Genomic DNA, 25,368 nt, shown 5'->3' with positions numbered 1-25,368 from the left:
TTGTCGGTCTGATTGAGTACTGCTTCTACTGGGGGTATAAAATCTTTGTGATATATATTGCATAGAACGACAAGAACATTTTTTGTTTATATTATTGTGAATGATTCAATCATTCAACTTTTTTTTTCAATTAAACATGTTATAATGTTTGCATGTTTTTTTACAAAATATATGAAAAAAGATAGAAAAAATCTGTTGAAAATAATTGAGTTACAGTCTACAATAGGTTACTTGAAGAGCGTAGCGTAATATTCTATTCGCAGCACAGTGTTATTAGTTTATTACAGCGCGTGGTGTGCGGTGAAGTGACGGAATCAAATCACGGCTGAGTTTTCTTATCAAAGTGAAAAAATCTAATCCAAGGTCGGAACGCTAATGTGTGGAATTTGCTGACTTCTCGGAGAAAACGTAGTGTACCAATCATCAAGCCAATCAGAATCCGAAGCCTCACACAAACCTTCGGTCCTCTGTTTTGGAGCAGTTTGCTACAAGGCCTCTGAAGCAGGCTGAAGATGGCCTTCAACACCATGTACCGTGCACTGAGGCTGCGTCTTGTGAACCGTAAGATATCTGCTCTTTTTTGATGTTGTTGTTGTTTTTATCAAAAGCCGATATGTACATATACTAGGAACAATATTCCACCCATTCGCATTCAATTTGTAACAGTTCCAAGAGTTCTTCCTCACTATTTACCAGCAGCATATCTAGCATGCCACAGCCGGTTGGTAGGTGCTGTGTCGGTGTGCTTTGAACTTGCTTGCGCTTGAATCGGTTACCGGATCGATATTTGCTTGCTTACCGTGAAGTGTCCACATAGTTTACAGTGGATTCATAAGATGTGTGTCTCTTGGGTACCGTAAACTGGGGTCAAATTGATCAGTTTAAAACAACTTCTGTGGATTACTTTAGTTTCAATTATAAACATAAAAAATGCTAGAAGTATTTCTGCAAAACCAGTACCTTGTGGATTACTATGAAATTACGTAACAAAATTTTGTTCAACAAATTAGAACTGTAAGTTATACAATTACAAAAATTAGGAAAAATGAAAATGCCACCTTTGGGCGAAATTGATTTGCATACAATGGAACATCCAACGAGCATCCAACATAGCTCTGGTCCTCACAAGTTCCTACCTCATGCTTCCACGGGTCAAACGATGACAAAGACCGCCAGCTAAGAGTTGTGTGCTTAGCTGGTAGTGCAGCCTGGGCACTGTTGTCCTTCTGACTTCAGCTAGATTGAGGAGGTACGATCCGAGCGTCTGTTCACCAAGGAGGTGCGGCTCAAACAGCGTCTGTTCTGGCATCCAGCGGCTGAGTATGAAATGCTGTATTGCGTCAGCTATACCTAAGAAGGCAGCCCCTTCAACGCAATGTAGGCAGCGCGGCCCCGGTAAGGTAGCCTGCTGAAAACCTTCAAACACCCAGAAAAGCAATAGTAGAGTAAACGGATTGATTCAACGGCAACAGACCCGGCAACGAATAAAGGACAACGATTGGAAAGTCGGATCTTGGAACGTGAGAACTTTGAATGAACCCGCACGTGTTGGGCTCCTGGCTCGTGAACTGCGTAATGTCGGCGTTAATGTGGCCGCTATCCAGGAGATACGCTGGCCCAAAACTGGAGAACGCGAATTCCGAGTGGTGGATCCCATCGCCAACACTTCATTCAAGTACCACATCTACTACAGCGGCGGCGATAAGGCAGAACGTGGAGTTGGCTTTATAGTGATCGGGAAGCAGATGAAGCGAGTTATTCGGTGGAAGCCGATAAGCGACCGAATCTGTGTGTTGAGGATGAAGGGCAAGTTCTTCAACTACAGCCTGATCAGCATCTATGCGCCAACGAACGACAAACCCGATGACATGAAGGATGAGTTCTATGAGAGCCTTGATAAGGCCTACGGAGAGTGCCCAAAACAAGATGTCAAAATAGTCATCGGAGATGCAAATGCGCAGATCGGCAGAGAAAGTTTCTTTCGGCCTGTCATTGGAACGGAAAGCCTTCATTCTGTTACCAATGATAATGGTCTGCGCCTTGTGACATTCGCTGCTGCTAGAGGGATGGCAATCAGCAGTACCTACTTCGCACGTAAGAATATCCGAAAACACACCTGGCGACACCCGAGTGGTGACACTTGCTCCCAGATAGACCACGTGCTGGTCGACGGGCGACATTTCTCGGACGTCATAGATGTGAGGTCCTACAGAGGCCCGAACATCGACTCGGATCATTATCTTGTAGCCGCTAAAATTCGGGCGCGATTATCCAGCGTCACGAGTTCAAGAAACAACAGGACGATGCGTTTCAATATCCAGCGCTTGTCAGCCGAAGGGGTTGCTGCACAGTACCATCAGAAGCTAGACGAGAGGATAGGAGAGACCAACGGATCTGGAGATGTCAACAGCTTGTGGGGAAGTATCCACGAAGCAGTGACAACAACAGCGCAAGAGGTGATTGGTACCGCTCAGCGACGCCAACGTAATGGTTGGTTTGACGAGGACTGCCAACGAGCGACGAACGAAAAGAATGCCGCCAGAAGTCGAATGCTAGTGGCCGGTACCCGGCAGAACAGAGAGCGGTACAGGGTTGCAAGAGCAGAAGAGAAACGAATCCACCGCAGGAAAAAACGGCAACACGAAGAGAGTGTTATTGCTGAAGCGCAGGAAAGTATGGACAGGAACGATATGCGGAGATTTTATGCAACTGTCAATGGCGCGCGGCACAAGACTGCGCCAGTGCCCGCCATGTGCAATGACCGGGAAGGAAATTTGCTGACAGACAAAACAATGGTGGCAGCCAGGTGGAAGGAGCACTTCGAAGATTTGTTGAATGGTAGCAGCGAAGGAGCACCCAGGAACAGGATAAACATAATGGATGACAGTCAAGCAGTGGAACCACCAACACTGGATGAGGTTAAAAAGGCCCTTAAGGAGCTGAAAAACGGCAAGGCTGCTGGGAAGGACGAGATCCCGGTCGAACTTCTTAAGCACGGAAGCGAGCAGCTACATCAATCAATCCATCAGATTATTATAAAGATTTGGGAGGATGAAGAATTGCCCACTAGTTGGTTGGATGGCCTCATATGTCCAATCTACAAGAAAGGGCACAGACTGGAGTGTGCCAATTACAGAGGGATTACCCTTTTAAATTCGGCGTATAAGATACTGTCGCGTGTCCTGTTCAACAGACTGCGACCTCTTGAGGAGTCCTTCGTCGGCGAATACCAGGCTGGTTTTCGTGAGGGCCGATCAACGACGGATCAAATGTTTACCCTGCGGATGATCCTAGATAAATTTCGGGAATATAACTTGCAGACTCACCATCTGTTCATTGATTTTAAAGCAGCGTACGATTCAGTGAAAAGAAATGAGCTTTGGCAGATAATGTCAGAACATGGTTTTCCGGCGAAACTAATTAGGCTGATACGCGCAACGCTGGATGGATCAAAATCAAGTATTCGGATCGCGGACGAAGTGTCTACGTCGTTTGTGACCTTGGATGGATTGAAGCAGGGGGATGCTCTTTCAAATTTATTGTTCAACATTGCACTGGAAGGAGCGATTAGGAGGTCAGGCGTGCAGAGGAATGGCTCTATCATCACACGGTCGCACATGCTCCTCGGTTTTGCGGACGATATTGATCTCATCGGCATCGATCGTAGGGCAGTGGAGGAAGCTTATGCTCCTCTGAAGAGAGAGACAGCGAGGATAGGCTTGACGATTAACTCTACCAAGACGAAGTACATGATAACGGGTAGAGACAGAAGCAGGCCTAGTGGTGTTAGTGCTGAGGTAGTGATTGATGGGGAAGTGTTTGAAGTTGTTGAAGAATTTGTTTATCTTGGAACACTTGTGACATGTGACAATGACGTTTCCCGTGAAGTGAAAAGGCGTATTGCAGCTGCGAATAGGGCCTTTTACGGATTGCGTAGCCAGCTTAGGTCCCGTAACTTGCAAACGCAAACAAAATTCGCTCTGTATAAGACGCTGATTCTTCCGGTTGCCCTCTACGGTCACGAAGCGTGGACGTTAAAGGAGGTAGACCGAAAAGCTTTTGGAGTTTTTGAGCGCAAAGTGCTGCGGACAATTCTCGGTGGGAAACAAGAAAATGGAGTGTGGCGCAGACGCATGAATCACGAGTTGTACCAAGTGTACGAAGATGCGAATATTGTGAAACGTATAAAATACGGCAGACTTCAGTGGGCTGGACACGTAGTGCGAATGTCGGAAGAAAGAATAGCGAAAACAATATTCAGCAGAGAACCCGGTAGAGGTAGGCGGCTTCGTGGGCGGCCGCGAACTCGCTGGCTGCACGCGGTTGAAGAAGATCTACGATCCCTACACGTTCGGGGAAACTGGAGGAACATCGCCCAAGACCGACGAAGATGGTGCTCTACTATACGCTCGGCATTGGAGTAAAGTTACTTTGTAGCCAACAAGGTATAAGGTATCAAGGTAAGGTACAATGGAACATCTGTGACAATAGAAAATTGACTTCTCCGCTTAGATTTGCGTTACTTAACACGAAACTCTTACAACTGGTGATTTCGACTACAAAAAGCACAATTAACCCTAAAAGGGATACCTGGGGTCCATTGGACCCCAGGCGCCTTTCAGACCTCCCCAAGTAACACACTTGTCACAGAAGAGTCACGGCGGCGCAGGTTTTTGTTACGCAGAAGTCACTGTGACTTAATCCTAACAAATAAATACTTACTTGCTAGAAGTAAGTCACAGTGACTTCTGCACAACAAAAACCTGCGCCGCCGTGACTCTTCTGTGACAAGTGTGTTACTTGGGTCGTCTTTCATGGAACACACTCAGCGAGGTGACGAAACTGAGGCCATGGAGGTATCCCTTTTAGGGTTAAATGATGAATTTCACATACGTCTGAAGGTTGGAAATTTCCTTTGAAAAAAGTGAGTTCTACCACAAAAAATGACTATTTCATTGAAAACGTTAAAATTTTCTTAAAAAACTGAATTACATATATTCAGAAAAGCTATATTACTTCACAAACAATGTTCCACAAAAATATGCAAGCAAAAAGTTTGCAGGAACTGCTAGTGGAAATGGATTGTTTAGTACCAACGATTTCAGCTAAGCGAGATACACGTTGAAAATCTTTGAAAATATGAAGCCTTTAAAAAAAAAATGAACGATCCTCACTCATATTTAGACATCCGTGAACAAGATGAGGTAAAATGTTTATGAGCTTAACGACGTTTAGAAGTTCCTGGAATGGAATTACAATGCAGTATTTGAGTGATCGATTTTACTATGATAGTCATATTCAAAACCAAACCTAAAACAGCCTTTTTCTGTGAAAGTATAAAACTCTGATTGAGATTTTAAAAATTTCTCGATGAAAATCTAATTAATATACACGCGATTCTTTTTTTGCCCAGGGGATGCGTTCTCTAAAGGATTCATAATGAATTTATCTATATATTCCCTTAGGGTTCTTTCCAGGAATTCCTACAGAAATTTCTCAAGATATTTTTTCTGGAAGTTCCTGTAGAGGTTGAATCGTAAACTTCTCTTGAGGTTTAAAGAAACTTTTCATCAGGGATTCTTTTAGAAAATTTTCCAGGGACTCTTCAGAAATCCTTTGGGAGCTCCTTCAACAATCACTTCAGGATTTATTACTTGGTGTTTTCTCCACGAATATCCTAAGAAATTCTTCTTGAGCATTCGTCAGTTTTCCAGGCATATTTAAAAAATTTCTTTAGGTGATTCATTTAAGAATTGTTCCAATTGATTCAATTTGGTCCGAAATTTTCTTCAGGGAAATTGTTTTAGGGATATTTATCCACTAATACCTTTCGGACGTTTTGTAACAAATTCTTTCAAGAACTCCTTCAAAAGTATCTCCAGGAGTTCTTCCAAATCATCCTCCTGGAATCCATTCAGAAATTTTTTGGGAGATTTATTCAATAATTCTTCCAGTACCTTTGTCTGCAATTTTTGCATGGATTCTCGAAGATTTTAAGAAACATCCTTTAGAAACATCTTCGACATTCAATTCAGAAATTCGTTAAGGATGTCTTTAGTAATCCCTTCCGGGATTTTCTTCAGGATTTTTTTTCTTAACTCTTCTCAAAAGTATTTCATAAAATTATTCCAGAAATTCCTCTAAATCCATCTCAAAGAGCTCCATCAGGCATTCTCCAGGGATTTCTCAAGGATCTTCTCCAACGATGATTTCTGAAATGACTTCAATGAAGTTTGTTTAGGAATCTCTTCAGGAAATTTTTCAAACATTTTTTTTAGATTTTTTTCAGGTTACCCTTGTATAATTACTTTTTTATGGTGTAATTTCATAAAATATTTCTGTGAAAATCTGCGAAGAAATATTTGAAAGAATTCATGGTGTGGAGCGGACCTGGTGTGATGGTTAGTACACTTGACTATCACGCCGAGGACCTGGGATCGAATCCCACTCCCGACAAACTCACAAAATGTGAGTTCTTCCTTCGGAAGGGAAGTAAAGCGTGGGTCCCGAGATGAACTAGCCTAGGGCTAAAAATCTCGTTAATACAGATAAAAAAAAAAAAAAAGAATTCATGGAGGAATCTCCATAGGAAACCCAGGAGATGTTTTTGAAGAAACTACAGGGGGATTCCAAAGAGAAACCTTCTACATATTTCTTCGGTAACCACTAACAAAATTTTCCAAGGAATTCCTGGAGGAACCCAAGGAGGAACCCTTGGAAGAATTTCCAAAAAAAACGCTGAAAATTCTGATAATCCAGACAATTATGAAAAAATCCTTAAACTACTGAAGGAGTCTTTGGTGATACTTTCGAAGAAATAACTGAGTAAGTTTTTGATGGAATCCATAAAGAAATTTCTAAAAGAATCCTTAAAAGATTTTTTGGAATAAAATGTCTTTCTAGTTCTTGTAGGAATCTCTGGAGATATGTATTCTTAAACGACTCGCAGGAGGATAATGTGAAAAAATCCCAGAGAATTCCCGAAGAAATTCTAAAAAGAGTTGCTAAAGAAATTTCTGGAAACTTTGCCTTAGAAACCCTTGGTGGAATTCCTACAAAGATTTATTAATAAATATTGTGAAAAAAATCCTAGAGGAAAAATTCAAGGAGGACTTTTGAAAGAATTGCAGGAGGAATTCGTGAACGTATTTTTAAAAGAATCTCTTAACCTGTAGAGAAATTCTTAAATTTCTGTTAATATTTATGGCAAATTTCATAAGAAATTGCTGAAGAAATTTATGTAAAACTTTCTAGAAATTGTTTCTGAACAAGTTTCTGAATTACCTAAAGAATTCCAGTTGAAATTTCTAAAGGTATCCAGGAGAAATTTCTGGTGAAATATGTACATGAAGGAATACCCGGAGGAACTCATGCAGGAATCTTTATTAATTTTAGCTGAAATCTCATGGGAGAATATCTGCTGAAATTTTCTCGAGACATTCCATGAAGTAATTTATTAGAAAAACCCTGAATTAACATTCAAAGCAACCGATTCTTGGAGTTGTTTTTGAAGGGGAATCGTCCATAAATTACGTTACGCTTTGAGGAAGGAGAGAGTACACAAATCTCAGAGGAGGCCCCATACAAAAAGTATACCATAGAAAAGAGCGGGTTGAAAATGGACATTTTTTTTGCGTGACCTAATTTATGGACTTTCTAAGGAATCAATGGAGCCATTTTTGGAGGTTCTCTATAGAAATTCTTTGAAAAAATATGAAGGAACTTTTTTTTTCCTCCCCTGTCGGTGAAATTAAGTAACTGAAGGAACTTAAGGCAGCCCGAGAAAAATATTCGGTTTTTTTTTTTTGAAGAAATTCCCGAAGAAATTTGTGAAGGAATTCTTAACTCTTGATTTTCTGAAAATAATACGCTGTTAGAATGACTGGAATCCATGAACGGTTTTCTTAAAGAATCCTGGAAGAAATTTCTGAAACAAATTCTAAGCGTGCCTTAAACATGGAAGAATTGTTAGTGAAATTTCTTGAGGTTTCTCTACAGGGATTCCTGGAGGAATTTTGGAAAAAATCCATGGAATATCATTCGTAAATTGCGAAATAAATATTGCAAGTAATATTCCGAGAATATATAAGAAAATGTGTTTATGGACCTCATGAGAATACCGCCAAGAATTTTATTGGCAATCCTTTAAAGTTTACAAAAGAAACTCGTTTAGTACTAGTGAGGGTCTTCAAGGTATTGCACTAAGGAATCATTATTAGAAATAATAAAAAATATTGTAGAAGGTTCACAAAATGAACTCCAGGAAAATACGCTTAATATGCAAAGGAAAAAAGTACAAACTGTAAACATGTTTCCTAAAATTGTAACAAATGCAACCATAATTTGTCTAGTCTTTGTGCCAAAATTAGATGAATATGGGTACTAAGTTGAAGGAGGGTGCCATTACACAGCGCAACATTTTTTGTCTCAAGAGCAAACTTATGTGTCTCCAAAGGATTTTGAGTCGCTGAATCCGAATCCGGGCTCAGATTTGCTCCAACACGTCACAATTTTGAGCTATACCTCAATTTATAGGGCAAAATATGCGATTTTGGGCTTTTTTGACTGCATGCCATCAAGCATGTATATATATTTTTTTAAGCAATCAAAAGGTTAATTGGTCAATTGACATCTAAATTAACGACTCATGCAAAATATTTCATTCTACCTAATCAAATTTGGTAGATTTAATCATTTTATGTTAGTATGAAAACTTGCATGCAACTTTTGGAGGGTGACTTGTATGGGAAATATCGTACCTAACATAAATCGCTAAAAACTATCAAATTTGATTTGGTAAAACGATTTTTTTGCATGAGTCTTTAATTTAGATGTTAATTGACCAATTAACCTTTTGATTGCTTAAAAAAATATTTTTATACTTAACCCACCATCAGTCGCTTGCGTGTACTGAGTACACGCGTTTCAGAAAAATGCAAAAAAATAATCGAAATTCGCACCAAATTGAACCGGGTGTTGGTCCTATTCCAAGATCCACTCTTCTTCTTGTTAGTAAGGCAGAAAAAAAATTAAAAAATGCACGGAAAGTACTCGAAAAATACGTAATTCTAACCTCACATTTTAAATGTGTACTCAGTACACCGGCGCGACCGCTGGTGTAACTTTTTTGTGAACCTGACCGTTACACGAGCGGTCGCGTCGTGTACTCAGTACACGGCAAACGCTTTCAATTATGGTTTATATGCTTTACTAGATACAATGTTGGTGTCTTCGGCAAAAATGTCCAACTGGATAATGCGCGTCTGATAGTGGACATGTGGAACCGGTCAACACGATCTGGTCCTGTCACGGGTGTCGGAATGGCCCTCGCGGGAACCTGTTTCGTGGACATTTCAATTATGGCACCAAAACTAGGCATGCGACGGCTCTATCTTCATGATTTTTCATGTACATCATCTAAGTAACCATGAAAATGACCAGTGACCTCCCTGTCTAACTCGTGGCCACCGGAATGTGCCCTGGAGGAATCTGTTTCGAGGACATTTTGACCATGACACCAAAACATGACATGCGACGGCTCTATCTTCATGATTTTTCATATCCATCATCTCAGTAACCATGAAAATGACCAGTGACCTCCCTGGCTAACCCGTGGCCACCGGAATGTGCCCTGGAGGAACCTGTTTCGAGGACATTTTGACCATGACACCAAAACTAGGCATGCGACGGCTCTATCTTCATGATTATTCATATCCATCATCTTAATAACAATGAAAATGACCAGTGACCTCCCTGGCTAACCCGTGGCCATCGGAATGTGCCCTGGAGGAACCTGTTACGAGGACATTTTGACCATGACACCAAAATTAGACATGCGACGGCTCTATCTTCATGATTTTTCATATCCATCATCTTAGTAACTATGAAAATGACCAGCGACCTCCCTATCTAACCCGTGGCCACCGGAATGTGCCCTGGAGGAACCTGTTACGAGGACATTTTGACCATGACACCAAAACTAGACATGCGACGGCTCTATCTTCATGATTTTTCATATCCATCATCTGAGTAACCATGAAAATGACCAGTGACCTCCCTGGCTAACCCGTGGCCACCGGAATGTGTCCCGGAGGAACCTGTTACGAGGACATTTTGACCATGACACCAAAACTAGACATGCGACGGCTCTATCTTCATGATTTTTCATATCCATCATCTTAGTAACCACAAAAATGACCAGTGACCTTCCTGGCCAACCCGTGGCCACCGGAATGTGCCCTGAAGGAACCTGTTTCGAGGACATTTTGACCATGACATCCAGACGCGCCAACTTGGTCAAATTATTGGGGGGCAAAGTCTGGTTTTTCTGATATTTTGTATGGGAAAATCCAAAAATTGTCAAATATTGAGGGGGGCAAAACCATGCTTGCCCCACTAAGTTTGCGCCTATGATGACATCAAAACTAGGCTAGCAACGGCTCTATTTTCATGATTTTCCATATCCATCATCTTCGTAACCGAAAAAACTGCGTTACCAAAATAGGACCAGTTACCTTCTTGTCACACTCGTGGCCACTGGGGGTAGCGGTTACCAAGACAATGAATATACAAATTATGAAGATAGAGCCGGCAAGGAATAATAGTACCCACGCTTTTTGCACCATTTAATTGCAGAAACGGAGAATTGAACTTCTCACCATACAAAAATTCAGCTCATTACTACAAATTTAGTACTTCACCGATCTGTCCTATTACTCCAAAAGTTCTCGATATGATTCCTCTAGAAATTTCCCCTGTAGCTTCTCTAGGATTCCCCATGGGATTCCAGAGATTTTTGTAAGCATTCATCCTGCCATTCCCTTTAAAATTTCTACTAGGATTCTCCCAGTCATACCTGCAATGCTCTAATACTTCAACTATTTCTGCTCAATAAGTATTTGCTGAGTAATTCCTGCTGGAATTTATTCTGCACATTTTGTACTTTCTTCTAAATTTTTTTCCAGGGGTTTCACCGGTAATTCTTCCGAAAACTCATGCTAGAATTTCGGCCAAAACCACCAGGAATTTCTTCAGAGATTCAATCAAAGATTGCTGGTTCCAGGAAACCCTGTTGAATTACTTCAGGGATGCCTCATTTTCTTTTAATGATTCCTTCAGGAATTTCCCCTTTTCCATAGATTCTCGCTGTGACTCCTCTAGAAGTTTGCTTTGAATCCCTCCAGAAATTCCCGCTGGTACTTCACGTGGCATTTCTACATAAATTCTTCATGTGATTATTCCATGAATTCCTTTAGGAATTATACAGGGGATAGACAAAATGATCGAGACAGGCAAAATGTTGCCTTCTGAAAAAATATTCAAATAGCTGTAACTTTCCGAAAAGTGCATCAAATATTCTCAAATTTTTACTGGAAGTGGATCAACTAGTTGTGTATCAGTGGACAAAATTTGAAAAATATCGGGCTATTCTGCACGAAGTTATAAAGATTCTAGAAAAAGGTATATTTATCCGATAGCCAAATTTGAGCTGTTATATCTCCGGATTCAATGAATCGAATGCAATGAAATTTTGACCATTTACGACTTATATAATGAGCTCTGAAAAATGTTTGACTCAACCTGAAATTATTCACAAGAGAAAAAGTTATAGCGATTTCATTTATTTTATGATTTTTTAGTAAATTGGTCCATTTTTAATATGCATCCTATTACTTTTTCAATGAATTGCCGGCTATGTTGTTACTTTCTTTCAAAACATATTTATATTCAAGACAATTAGAGGGAATATAAATAAACTAGAATTAGCATCTTGAATTTTGAAACGAAGTTGAAATTTAAGAAAATTTGGTGATTTATTAGAAAAGTAATCTAATCGTCATAATTTTCTTCCGTGTCAAGAATTTTAAGTTAAGTCAAAAGTTTTTCAAAGCTCATTATATAAGTCATATATGATCAAAATTTCATTGAATTCAGTTCATTGAATCCGGAGATATAACAGTTCAAAGTTGGCTATCGGATAAATATACCTTTTCTTGAATCTTTATAACTTCGTGCAGAACAGCCCGATCTTTTCCAAATTTTGTCCACTGATACACAACTAGTTGATCCACTTTCAGTAAAAATTTGAGAATATTTGATGCACTTTTTGAAAAGTTACAGCTATTTGAATATTTTTTGAGAAGGGAAAATTTTGCCTGTCCCGATTATTTTGTCTATCCCCTGTACCTTTGCATATTTCGGTGGAAATTCATCCGGGGGATATATCACGAAATTTCGACAGAGATTTGTCAAGAAATTTCTCTAGGGATTTATCAAAGAATTTCTTAAGCGATTTTCTGCAGGGTTCTTCTAGAACTAGGTGGACTTGCCCCGGCGTTATATCTCGCAGTATCGCATGAAACCGAATTTGCTTCCACTGCTGTCTACTGTCATGTCTTTTGGAGTTTGAAGGCTATGTTTCAGTAGGAATAATATGTCAAGAATAAGTACAGTAGACGTTCGGTCGGTGCAAACGGTTTAATTGCAATGCTTTTTACTATAGACACTATAGATTCCATAGACTCGCGGAGGCAAAGACAATTCAAGACCAACAATTGAAAAGGCCGCAACAACATTGCGTAAACATACACATTTCTGACAACTTAGGGCTTTCTGGGATCCACCCACGCATCTCACCGTCATTAACAGAAAGCTTGATGTTTGCGCTTGCTGTTAGTGGTGGTGAGGTGTGTGGGTGGAGTTCAAAAGGCCTCAAGTAGACAGAAACATGTTTGTTTACAAAATGTTGATGTGGCCTTTTCAATTGTTGGTCTCGAACTGTAGCCAAACGAGCTGTCAGTTCGTGTAGCCAAACGAGCATGACGTCACGATTTCAATAGCGATAATGGATTACGTGACGTCATATTTGCTCGGTACACTCTAAATTCACGGTAAACACACTAAAATTGTATTTCTCAACCATGTCTCCGCGAGTCTATGGAATCTATAGTGTCTATACTTTTTACCTGTAAGTCCGGTAAGTTCAACAAATTTGGAGTTATCGCACCGCCAAACGTCAAAACGAATGAATGTGGATGAATAAAACGAAGAGAAAAAGCAGGATCTTCATATAACAAAATGCAGAAGTAACTGATGCTTCACCCTCATTCACGCTAGGTGAATAAGTTCCTCTGGCCTATGAACAATCGCATGAAGTTCACGTTCATTTTACGTCAATTGATGGCTTGATGACATATGTCAGGCGTTGCAGTTACTCAATTTCATTCGTTAAGTGGAACGTAAACATGTTGCAGTGAGCAGCTAAACAAAATTTCTGACTTCGAAAACTATCATATAACTGCGAAAGTGTTTGTATAACGCTAAACTGGTTAGCAGACTTGGTTCCAGGAGGAGCGTGATATCATAAAGACTATTCCGTGAATCACGCTTATTATTCAAATAGCAAAACATTGGAACCATAAAAATTACGTTATATCGAGGTAAAAGTTACGTTATATTGAGTTACGTAATATTGAGGCTACGTTATACCTAGGTATGACTGTATACAAATCAGTTGGTAACCAAAACCACAAAACAAAAAATATGGCTCCGTGAAGCAAAAAAACCGTTTTTTATTTCTTTCTATTCGAAAATTACAAAACTCGATTGAATATACTTTATACGATACAAAAAAACGCTTTTGGGAGACTAATATGTATAAAATTTACGGATTCACCATGCTATAAGCGAAAATTATATGCATGATCGCCCTCATATAGAGTAGGAACCGTGAGCGCTGGTCTTTTTCACGGTTACTCAGGGTAAATTGCCAATTATTGTACACTTTGAAAACTCGCTAACTGTTGCACACTCCATGCTTTTCTAATGAGGTGTGCAACAATTGGCGAGTTTTTAAGGTGTGTAACAATTGGCGATTTACCCTAGATGATGGATATGTATATAACATCAAAAAGATAGAGCAGTTGCATGCCTAGTTTTGGTGTCATGGTCTAAATGTCCTCGAAACAGGTTCCTCCAGGGCACATTCCGGTGGCCACAGGTTGGCCAGGGAGGTCACTGGTCATTTTCATGGTTACTAAGATGATGGATATGAAAAAACATGAAGATAGAGCCGTCGCATGCCTAGTTTTGGTGTCATGATCAAAATGTCCTCGTAACAGGTTCCTCCAGGGCACATTCCAGTGGCCACGGGTTGGCCAGGGAGGTCACTGGTCATTTTCATGGTTACTAAGACGATGGATATGAAAAATCATGAAGATAGAGCCGTCGCATGTCTAGTTTTGATGTCATGGTCAAAATGTCCTCGGAACAGGTTCCTCCAGGGCACATTCCAGTGGCCACGGGTTGGCCAGGGAGGTCACTGGTCAGTTTCATGGTTACTAAGATGATGGATATGAAAAATCATGAAGATAGAGCCGTCGCATGCCTAGTTTTGGTGTCATGGTCAAAATGTCCTCGAAACAGGTTCCTCCAGGGCACATTCCGGTGGCCACGGGTTAGCCAGGGAGGTCACTGGTCATTTTCATGGTTACTGAGATGATGGATATGAAAAATCATGAAGATAGAGCCGTCGCATGTCATGTTTTGGTGTCATGGTCAAAATGTCCTCGAAACAGATTCCTCCAGGGCACATTCCGGTGGCCACGAGTTAGACAGGGAGGTCACTGGTCATTTTCATGGTTACTTAGATGATGTACATGAAAAATCATGAAGATAGAGCCGTCGCATGCCTAGTTTTGGTGCCATAATTGAAATGTCCACGAAACAGGTTCCCGCGAGGGCCATTCCGACACCCGTGACAGGACCAGATCGTGTTGACCGGTTCCACATGTCCACTATCAGACGCGCATTATCCAGTTGGACATTTTTGCCAAAGACACCAACATTGTATCTAGTAAAGCATATAAACCATAATTGAAAGCGTTTGCCGTGTACTGAGTACACGACGCGACCGCTCGTGTAACTTTTTTTGATGTGACTGATGGAGGGTTAAACATGAACGAGCATTGTTACGTCACGAAATGTAAAAGTTGATTATTTAAAATCGAATCCGAAATTTATAGGTTTGTTTTCACTAAATTGAAGAACAAATCATTAAATATCAATGGAGGGAGGATTTTTTGGAAATAACAAAAAAATCCGAACAAAAAAAGTTGGTATTGCGAAAAAGGACGTCGAATTATATCTGTTACGCTACTAATACGCATTTTGGAAAAGTTTTTTTTAAATAAAACTAAATGTTCAATAGGTCAAATACACCTAAACCTTGTTTTACGTCCACTATTGGCTTAGCGAAAAAAATTTCTACCGACAAAATAATGATCAAAATACACATTTTTATATTTTTGTACACTTCTCCTAATCACGAAGATGTTTTAAAAAATATATAACTGTTGAGTTTGCTCATTGTCTTAGCGGTAGAATTTTTTGTCGCTTAGCCAAGCATGGACGTAAAAAAAGGAAGAGGTGTATATCGGAAATTTCATTAGGAATCGGAATATGAAAAAAAAATATGTTGCGGTTTACAATCTTTTTTATAAGTTTTAATGGAAAATCCGACGACCATGCGTGCGTCGAAACGTGGTTACGTCAATGTGTCATATAGCCATTCTTGCAATAAAGGGTAGTTTATCTTTGTGATATGCATCACTCTAATTTTCATGTACACAAAAAAGGAGCCTAATTAATAGGAAAATCTTTGTAGAAGACCATTTTTGTCTAAAAACCATTTGGAAGCCACCATCCTCCCTGTTTTTAATCAGTATCCAGGACCATGCACTGTGTTTTATTGAAGCATCAACACCATGGAGACGCATGGTATATCTCAAGTAATATCTTCACGTCCAATTGATTCGAGATGCATTACAAAACTGAATTGAAGTCCAGTTAGCTGGAATCTTCATTTTACACCAGTGCAATTCAACATATTCTACGTTTAAACGCCAGCCTTACAATTTTGTTTAACGGAAATCGCGTAGATGCGGGGAAAGCTGTAAGTAATCCATTGCCTAGTTCATGGCCATATCCAAGTATAATATTCTCCTTACTGTGTGTGATTAATGGAATTTTGGGCAATTTATTCCGGCGTTCGGTTTATTCGTTCTATCCACGCATCTTAGTAACTAACAACACAATTCATCACTACGGCACCTTAACGCGGCTCCAGTTTATGAATAGCTAACAAGTGCCCCACAACTTTCTCCAGCGGCACTCTCCGAGGATATTATTGCTTGAATTTAAAAATACTTCATCACGTGCCGCACTTGAATTAATCACTCGTTAAGTTAGCGTAGGTCGTAGGATACCTACTAAGTTGCGGGCAACATCGCCTTGCTGTGTAACCGTTTCCTTTTCAGTGACTTTTCTTATTGTGCCTCCCTTGCCGTCGTGTAATTTCCATTTTTATACTATCACTCATATTACCGAACAGGATATTTTGTGCCAAGTATTTATCGAGACGGGTTCCCACCGTCGGCGTCACCATCATCGGTGATAGCGATAATGATGCTGTAGGTACAGCTTTGCTGGAGGCAAAAATGCAATTCATGGTTCATGCGGTTCCCCTTTTCTTCCGTATCCTCTATAGTCGTACGCTTCGGAGAAAAGCAATTTAAATTTTTCAAATTCAAGGATGCCAGTGCCAGAGTCGATTGGGGCTTTCTCATGCCTCTACATGCTCTGGTTTCGTTCGATGTGCACGGTGCGGTGTCTATATACCCGCAACAAAACACTAATCGAACTTCGAAAGGTGTATTGCGGAGCTGGTTGTCGGTAACTAGGTATAGTTGTGCCTCATCGGAAAAGACGGTTTCCAGGCAATAAAAGGGGTAAAGTGGTAGTGATTCTGATAAAGCGTACGTTAATACATGAATGGCAATTTTTAAGCCTGAAGTAAAACCCCACGCTGGCGTTGTGTACGTTTAGCGTGCCTATTGGAGACAAATCGACCCCAACATCTTACTAAGCTTAAGGGGTTCTTAAAGTATGGGTTCTTAGCGTCGAATTTCCATAGAGATCCAAACAGGAGACGCAAAGATATAGCGTTGCTCCCTTGAGTATAGTGTATGCTTGAAGCACGATTTTCTCGAAATAATGCTTTTCCAAAATCTTCAAAGCGGTGACTACAGTCACGGAAACAGTTCTTAACCGATTTCAACATTTTTAGTTTTCGCTATTTATGTCTCGTTGTTATTGTACTTTTCTACTTTTCTAAAAAAAAAATCATAGGGTCTGAATTTTTGAACATGGCTAGACACTGTACATATCTTATCGTGTTCCGAAAATTAAGTCAATCGGTTAAAATTCGACTAAATCAAGCAGCAGATGCCCAAGATAGGTCCCCCTGCCCAAACGGTCCCAGACCCTATCAGTGTTATGATTTTTTTTGTTCAATTTTTGGTTAGAAAAAAAAAAGTATTAGCACATTATGGGCTTCATGTGAAATTAAACCCCAGTAGTGTGTTGGGGTCATTATGACCCGGACAGGCACGCTAAACGTGCACTACGCCGGGTCATACTGAACCTAACCCAAGCAACACACATGGTTACAAAATAGTGACGGCAGCGTATGTAAGGGCTGCACAGTAAGTCACAGTGACTTCTGTGCAACCTTTAGATACGCTGCCGTCACTGTTTTGCAACCATGTGTGTTGCTTGGGAAGCTATCGAGCCCGGACACAGATTAAATACCTGTGTTCCATCCCAGGAGTAGACAGACCAATGTAGTGATATTAACCTTCTCAGCTTCACCACCCCCAACGATTTTTACCCAATCCTCATTCCCCTCAAAACGAAACGGTTGGTATGGTTGTCCCCGTTTCTTCCTTTATCAAATTTGCAAACTTGTGTTAACCACGTTATTCATATATGGATAATCCGATTGCCACATTTTTTTCGAATTATCTTCGACCCCATTATAGTCTGCACAGTGGGCTTGCCGTTTTAGTATTTGTATCACATCACACCTGATATGCTGCAAATATTATTGATGACGAAAATACCAGAAGTAATTTTGCTATTTCCAGGATGCTTTTCAATACTGGCTGTGCATGTACTAGAACAGAATAGAATAGAAATAAACCTTAATCATAATACACAGAGAGATTCTATGAACCATACTCAAAAGAGTTCAAGACCCTAAGCATTCATTGAATTCACTACTTGACTTAACTTGACTACTAGAATGATAACACAGAACAGATGTGTATCTTCGAACAAATGTGAAGTTTCGAGGTGGAAGTCGTGAAATTGTCACTTGGAAAACTAGATTGGAATGAATTTCCATGGGAAAATAAAAAATCATCAAAGCGTGCTACGCCGCCTCCCTATGCTCGCTGCAGACTAAAGCTTGACTTCCACCACCAGGTTCGCTAGTGTTGAGCTATCAAACGGGCGGTGCTTTTCATGACGAAGATTCACCCCCCGTGATGATAACGTATTAAATTTTCTTTTATGAAATTATTAATTGTTACATACAATATGTTTAAATTCCTTGCAACTATATATCAGGAAATCCTTATTTTTTCATGAACCCATCCGGGAAGTAATTTTTTTAAATCTCCAAAAATTTGAGCCGATTTCCTCTAAATTTTGATTTTAGGCAGGGCTTCTTTTTCATAACTCTTTCGGGTACATATACCGTCAAGGCGCCATTCACCGTGGGGGCTCCATTCACCGTGTGCCTTCGAATATTTTTTCATTATTTCCATATTATGATTGAATGATATGACAATTTCCCTTCAATTTCACCAATACAACACTAATGCATTGTTTCCATGTCAACATGCTCATTAGAAACATTTAAAAGTATCATTTTAACACGAAAGTGTGTTTACATGAAGCGGGATTCTGCTCATTCACTGCATTCATAGTAAAAAAACGAAAACTGCGCTAAGGTGATTTAAGCGATAAATTAAATGTAGTAACGTTTTTATTCCACCAAGAAGCAATTAAATTCACATATCAGGTGTGTATTTTGCATTACCGAAGTAAGTTCAACAAGAAAGTACGATTACTCGTACTTTTTAATTGAAACAAAAAGGCACGGTGAATGGGTACCCTATAAATCAATGGTCTCCATTCACCGTGCCCCATATTGTCCAATATATCTAGAAAAAATCGAAAATTTGAACATTCGTTTTTCTAATAAAATCTTGCAAGTTATTACTTGAAATGAATGTAAACGAAGAAAATTCCCTTGGCTGGGTTGTTTATATCATTTTTGAACAAAGTAGAATAAAATTTCTCATACACGGTGAATGGGTCCCTACTACCACGGTGAATGGTGACCTACCACGGAATTAGGCAACCCTACTACCTTTTACTAATTGTACTATATCACCAAATTTTGTGAAAAATTTTCTACTTCTGTGGATTTTGCTTTAATTTTAACCTATAATGAAGGCAATTAAAAGCGGCACCAACAATGTTTATAAGACTGGTGTCAAATGACAGCCCTTATTTGCCCCGAATCCCCTTAGATCCACGGTGAATGGTGCCTTGACGGTATATCGTATGACATATTTCGGAAAACATCTGTTGCAAGTTTCCACATCAAATTTTAGCAGAGATTTTTTTCGGAATTTTCTTTAGAAGTTCCATACAAAATTTAAAAGTCTTTTATAAAAGTCCCATCAGTATAGGTAATCCCACGGTTCCCAACCTTGGTTCTCGCGACCTCCCAGTCTGTCGTCACTGCGCTTTTCGTGAAACAATCGAAGCGTGCCTGCAAGTGGTTGGGGGGTCGCGAAACGAAGGTTGGGAAGCTATGAGGTAATCGAATCTACGAGCGTAATCCACTAATCACTCTGGAACGCATGGAACGTTTATGGAAGGTTTGTGGTCCAAAATGTATTTTCAAAAAAACTTAAGGCCCGCTGTAGTACCCCTGGGGCCATCCGAAGCCCCCAATACGCCTCTGAAAAACGCTAAAAATCTTCTGAAACTTTCTGAAATGCTACCTAATGCCTTATGAATCCCATGTAACGTATCTGAGACCCTCCGTAACCTCAAAAAACTTCCCTGTGACGGCTCTGAAACTTGCTTAAAATGCTCTGAAATATATTGAAATGCCACTGAAAACTCCATCGGACCGCATGTAACGCATCTGAGACCCTCCGAAACCCCTAAAACGCCTGCGTGACTTTGTTCTCCTATGAGCGATTGAGCTGAAAACTTGATAGCGATCTACAAATATGGTGAATATTGTTATAGCAAAACCTGAGAATTTTTGAAGCTCACGGGAAAAGCTATACACTATGTGAAATTGTTCAATATAATAACAGTGAAAATAAATTGAAATGTGGCTTTACCTTGAAGAAACAAGAAATATTTTTGAACGTTATTCGAACAATTTTCGCCTCGACTACAAGTTTATGTATAAAGTTAAAAATTTATAAAATTTTTGCCGAATAAAAAAAAATCAAAACAAACACTGCTATTATTTTGATCCATTTCACATAGTATTTTACTTTTTTCCACAAACTTCTAAAACTCTCAGATTTGGTTATAACAATATGCATGTATTTGTAGTTCGCTGTCAATTTTTCAGATTAATTGCTCAAAGGAATACAAAGTTGCAGCAAGTCAAAATTGGCCATTTTGTATGGAAAACGGCTTTCACTGCTATTTTTATGAAGACAGCTGTATACAGATTATTGAACAAGTGATACAAAATATCATCTGGCATCCCTGCTTTGAAACCCGCTAAAAATTCTCTAAAGCTTCCAGTAATGCCTTCGAAATCCCCTCGGACTCCATGCAACGCACCTGAGATCCTCCTGAATAACCCTTGTAACGCGTCTAACAAGGATTTGAATAAATGTTTGGCGGGGTTTCTCAAAGCCTTCCCCTTGTTACAGTGAACATATTATGGTACTCTTTGAGGTTTTTCCTAACTTTTGGTAGAACATGAACGATTTTAGACAGAACTTCCGGATTTGTGCATGAATTATCGAACTTCCCCATGGATATTCGATCTTGCCGCGATGGGAGGGCTTAACCGGTAACCCAATAGCACTTTAAGTGCCAGTTTCTTCACTTCCGCTTGGGCCTTAACCTTTTGGAGCCGATTTGTTTCGCCGCTGTCGACGCAACCTCGCTGGTGCCGAACACGTTTGTTATGCTCGGTTTCATCGCCGGGGTCATATATGACCCCTCCGGCTCCAAAGGGTTAAACTAGCGGTAAATCTGGAGTTAAGCGTAGGTGAAGAAATCGGGCGTAAGTGCTATTGGGAAACAACGGAGTATCCGCTGTAGCCGTATCACCAAAATGTAACGCAAGAGTGGGTATGGGAGGTCTCTGCGATACACTCACTCACACTCATCATTTGCGTTAGGAATCTAGAAGACAATGGACGATAGGTTAATATAAAGTCTTGCTGTAAAACATAGACGAGATAACTGGCAATAGAAAATTATAGACATTACAACAGTGTTTCTCGTTATTTCTTTAAGCTTTAAAACGGGTGAATGGAGTGTTTGATTGTTTGGACAGAGGCTCCTATTTTGGGCGCTTCTCGCTGTGGCTGTCGGTTTTTCACTGGTTAATTTACTCTTTTTGTATGATAAGATACAGTGACCCCACACCGATGAATCACCTTAATTTGTGTACACTATTTATGAATCACCATGTTGATCAAATGGAGTGATCCATAAACTGTGGTCATTTTTGCCGATTCATAAATTGTGGGGTCACTGTACGTACAGTATTTAGCCATGAACGTAGGCTCGGATCAATTGGTGAAGAAAAAAAACTTGATTGACCGCTCGAAATTGCTACTCCAACAACTGCCTCACAAAGGCGCAACCGCTGCACTGCCATTTTCATAGGAGAACTATCAAAGGCCCCCAAAATCAGCTGATCTTAAACGTCTTCTGATTAGGCCTATGGCGCCTGCTGTGTCAGGTTGCAGGTCAATTGTGGGGAAGGCGAGGGAAGTGATTATTGTAATCGCTTGTTGCCAACAGGTCGCTGAGTCCTCGCGCCTGCACAAGGTCATGAGGATGTCGGAGTGTTGGTGGGTAATGTTTATTTTTGGTACAGGGTTCACGTATTGGTGCATGGATGCTAGGCGTAATGGTAGAATCGTCTAACATTAAGATGAGCAAGTCTAACGAAACGTTCAACATTTGGGTTACAGACTCCCCATACAGATGTTTTATTTTTTCTTAGAAAATGGAATTTAAGGAAATGCAAATTCAATGGGAAGTATAAGGAATACGTGGATCTAGACGTTCACGGGATATTTTTTCAACTAAAGTATAATAATGTACGGAAAAACAAATAAAAACAAAAAACTTAGTACTAACCGTTCAACAAACGACGAATTACTCTATAGAGATTTTCCACAGTAACTTCTTTAAAAATTCCATTGATCTGATAAATTTTTGATATTAACTCTTGTATGCATTCTTCCACAAAAAAAAAACAAAATTTCAAACTGAAGATATTTTACTACTAGGTACTAGGCTGGTTCCAACCAGCTCTCGTCGTGTTTTCATAGAGCGTCGGTCATTGTTTTCAGTGGTTATAAAAAAAAAAGTTATACCTAAAGGTCTAGCATCAATATCTTTTTTCTATGGAATTTTGCAACAAATATTTGGGTTGACAAAGGTTTGATAGATTCATCCATTAAAAATAGCAACCCATAGAGAAACTATAAGCTTCTATAGGAATGAATCAGTTCATTTTGTAAAAAAAAATAACTAAAAGAATCTAAAAAATATCAGCGAATAAGCATACATACTTTATTGGCTTGTTGCTTGGTCTGTTGTCTATTCTGCAGTCAAATATTTTTGTTTTTTTTTTGTTTTTTTTTCAACTTTGATAAAATTTTTGAAAATTCGGTTTTCAAACGAATCGGATGGTCAAATTCTAAAAGAACTCCAGTTTATTCATGGAACACATTTCGTAGATATAAAAAAAGAATTCGGAAGGGTTTCTATTTGTTGAGGGTGCTCGTCCCTTCGTGACCAAAAACCTGACCACACCCTTGCCTTGGTCACCGCAAATGCTTTATTTTCGTAATTTTAGTCACTACATGGCGACCGTGACAGTAAATAGAACACGAATCTACAATTGTGCTACAATCTTCGAGTGAACTTTGCATACTATGTACTATGAAAACGAACTGTGAAAGCAAAATATTTTTATACATAAACCGTTCTTGGTCTATTTTCATTTTTCTTTTTTTTTCTGGCTTTACACCACACCTGGGTTGAAGCTTTCCATTAAAATATTTTATTGACTGAGAGCTTAGCAATTGGCCTGTATATTATGTGGCAGACAAAATGATTTCAATGTTGGCATAATCATTAATGGACAAGATTGTTAAAATCCGAACATGGCGGCCACAATGGCCAACTTTTGCACCTACTTACAAATCTCTTCAAAATTGAACCAGAATACCGGATCTTCTTATTTGCAGCTTACTACAAGTGCACAAGAATTTAAAAAAATACTGTTGTTTGAAGCGTAGTTTTTGAGATTTGTGCTGAAATTCAAGTTCTAGTACAATGATTAGCTAAGAATCAAAGGCGTTTGTCCTTAACAAGTCGCACAAATTCGAAGGTGTTACAGTCCTAGACCGCTGGCGCTGCGTAGCTGATGCCAAATTTTCTAGACGGTACTAAATCACAACGATTTAGGACCAGTCTCTGACTCGTAGAAAAGATTAACGCAACCCTCTTACTGTCCAGAATTTTCTTGACTACGTCTTTGCAACAACTGGGGGTTTGGAATGAAGTTTGGTCCTTTAAAGCTGTTTTATTTAAATAAAAAGCAGAATGATATTTCAATTACACCTCCATGTCCCAGGAAAAGTAAAACTGTTGAATTCAGTATGCAATGCATCCATAACCTTATATTCTTCCCACTTCTTACCGCACTGCAAAACGCACACAACTTCTAGTATATTCTCCCTAAGCACTATTTATTATACTGACCTATGCTAATGCACCCCGTGTGGATGAACTGTTTACCGTCCCTTGTGCGCGGCAGCCAGCACCAGCGGCGAATGACTGGGGAAACATGAAACATTCAACTTGTTCCGCCCAGTTCCTACCCAGAGCGCGGCGGAGCCGACCCGTATAATCCGATCCGACCGTAGCTTCGTAAAATGCAACAGCGGCGATTACGGTATCCTTGTGCGATGTCAAGGATCATTGTGAAAGCTCTGAAAGTACACTTCCGCCATCGTAATACATCGCACGGGGGATACCTCCAACGCTACCAAGCAAGTCGTAAAAGGATACACGACGGGTAACGCGGGGTATCATTAAACGAGAATAGCTACCTACCAGTCTAGGCTCCTAAAGGGCGACACTGGCACTGATTTCACCGGTCGGTCGATCCTGGGCAATAGGACAGAGTTTTGTGATGGCGTTGCATTTCACCTATTCTCTATGGTGTGGTGGCTTACCGTAGTCTATCAGAGTTGTGTGCAATGGTGTATGACCATAAAGTCATACCTATCTGGTGCTTTTTGCTCTCGAGGTATCGAACAGAAACAATTATTTCCCCTGTGGTGCATAAATTTTAATACATCATCAGCTGGCATCAGCATAAAAGCTCCGGAGGCTACTCCAGTTTCGTTATGTGGATTACGGGTTGGAATTGAAACGTGCATCAACATAAAAGCAGTTTTTCAATTTTCCGGCAAAAATATTGCCTATCGATTTTCTAGCATAATCGTAGGTGACTGTAGGCTTAACGGTGCATCGGTTTTAGAATAAATATCTAAAAAAATGTAGTCTTAAGTAGTTGTATCGGTTTTAGTAGAATAAAAGTTAAAAAATATATATAAAGTATCTATTAGACTGTAGACTGTATCTCACGCTTCGTCAACGTTGAATGCGCAGGTATTCAGCAAGACCATGCTGGGGGTAACGGGTTCGATTGCCGATTGGTCTAAGAACTTTTCGTAATGGAAATGTATTTGCCTTTATTGGGCATAGATTTTTTTTTGTGCCTGCCACACGATAAACTCGTAGGAAATGGCCATTGATAGAGAAAGCTTTCAGTCAATAGCTGTGAAAGCTTTGTGCCAGTTAGGAGTTCAACTTGGGACGCTACGTCAGGAAGAAGAAGATGGGCTCAAAAATACCATGTTTTAAGGATAAACGTCTTTGAATCACACTCAAACAGTTCATCAGAACTTCAGGCACACAAATCTTAAAAAGTAAGCTTCAAACCACAGTGCAAATTTTATTTTGTTCTTGCTCACGAATAGATTTGTGTGCTCAAAATCGTGAGTAGGTGCCAAAGTCGGTCGTTGTGGCGGCCATTTTGGGATTCTAACTAGTCTGCCCTTAAGGGGTGACCCTCTCGTTATGAACCAAACATTTTAGATTTGAACTAGACAGCATACACTTATGATGTATAATGAATGATTAACGATAGTCCCTAAT

General features: G+C 39.9%; 1 protein-coding gene across 15 annotated transcripts in view; it reads left to right on the top strand.

Moving 5' to 3' along the window:
- Nucleotides 1–25,368, top strand: part of LOC115257360 (probable phospholipid-transporting ATPase IA) — a 356,682-nt gene that overhangs the window by 233,965 nt on the left and 97,349 nt on the right. For 2 of the 15 annotated variants that reach the window (XM_062861124.1, XM_062861122.1), the window contains exon 2: nucleotides 264–561. The exons of 11 other annotated variants lie outside the window; for them this stretch is intronic. In XM_062861124.1, coding sequence (XP_062717108.1) covers nucleotides 513–561 — 49 coding nt within the window. In that variant the 5' untranslated portion in view covers nucleotides 264–512. The remainder of the gene's footprint in view (nucleotides 1–263; nucleotides 562–25,368) is intronic. 2 more of the 15 variants (XM_062861125.1, XM_062861123.1) reach the window with 2 other exon arrangements.

Source organism: Aedes albopictus, chromosome 3 (genome assembly GCF_035046485.1).
Source record: "Aedes albopictus strain Foshan chromosome 3, AalbF5, whole genome shotgun sequence".
Lineage (NCBI taxonomy): Eukaryota > Metazoa > Arthropoda > Insecta > Diptera > Culicidae > Aedes > Aedes albopictus.
The sequence above is the reverse complement of the archived record's forward strand: the minus strand, read 5'-3'. Positions and strand labels throughout refer to the sequence as shown.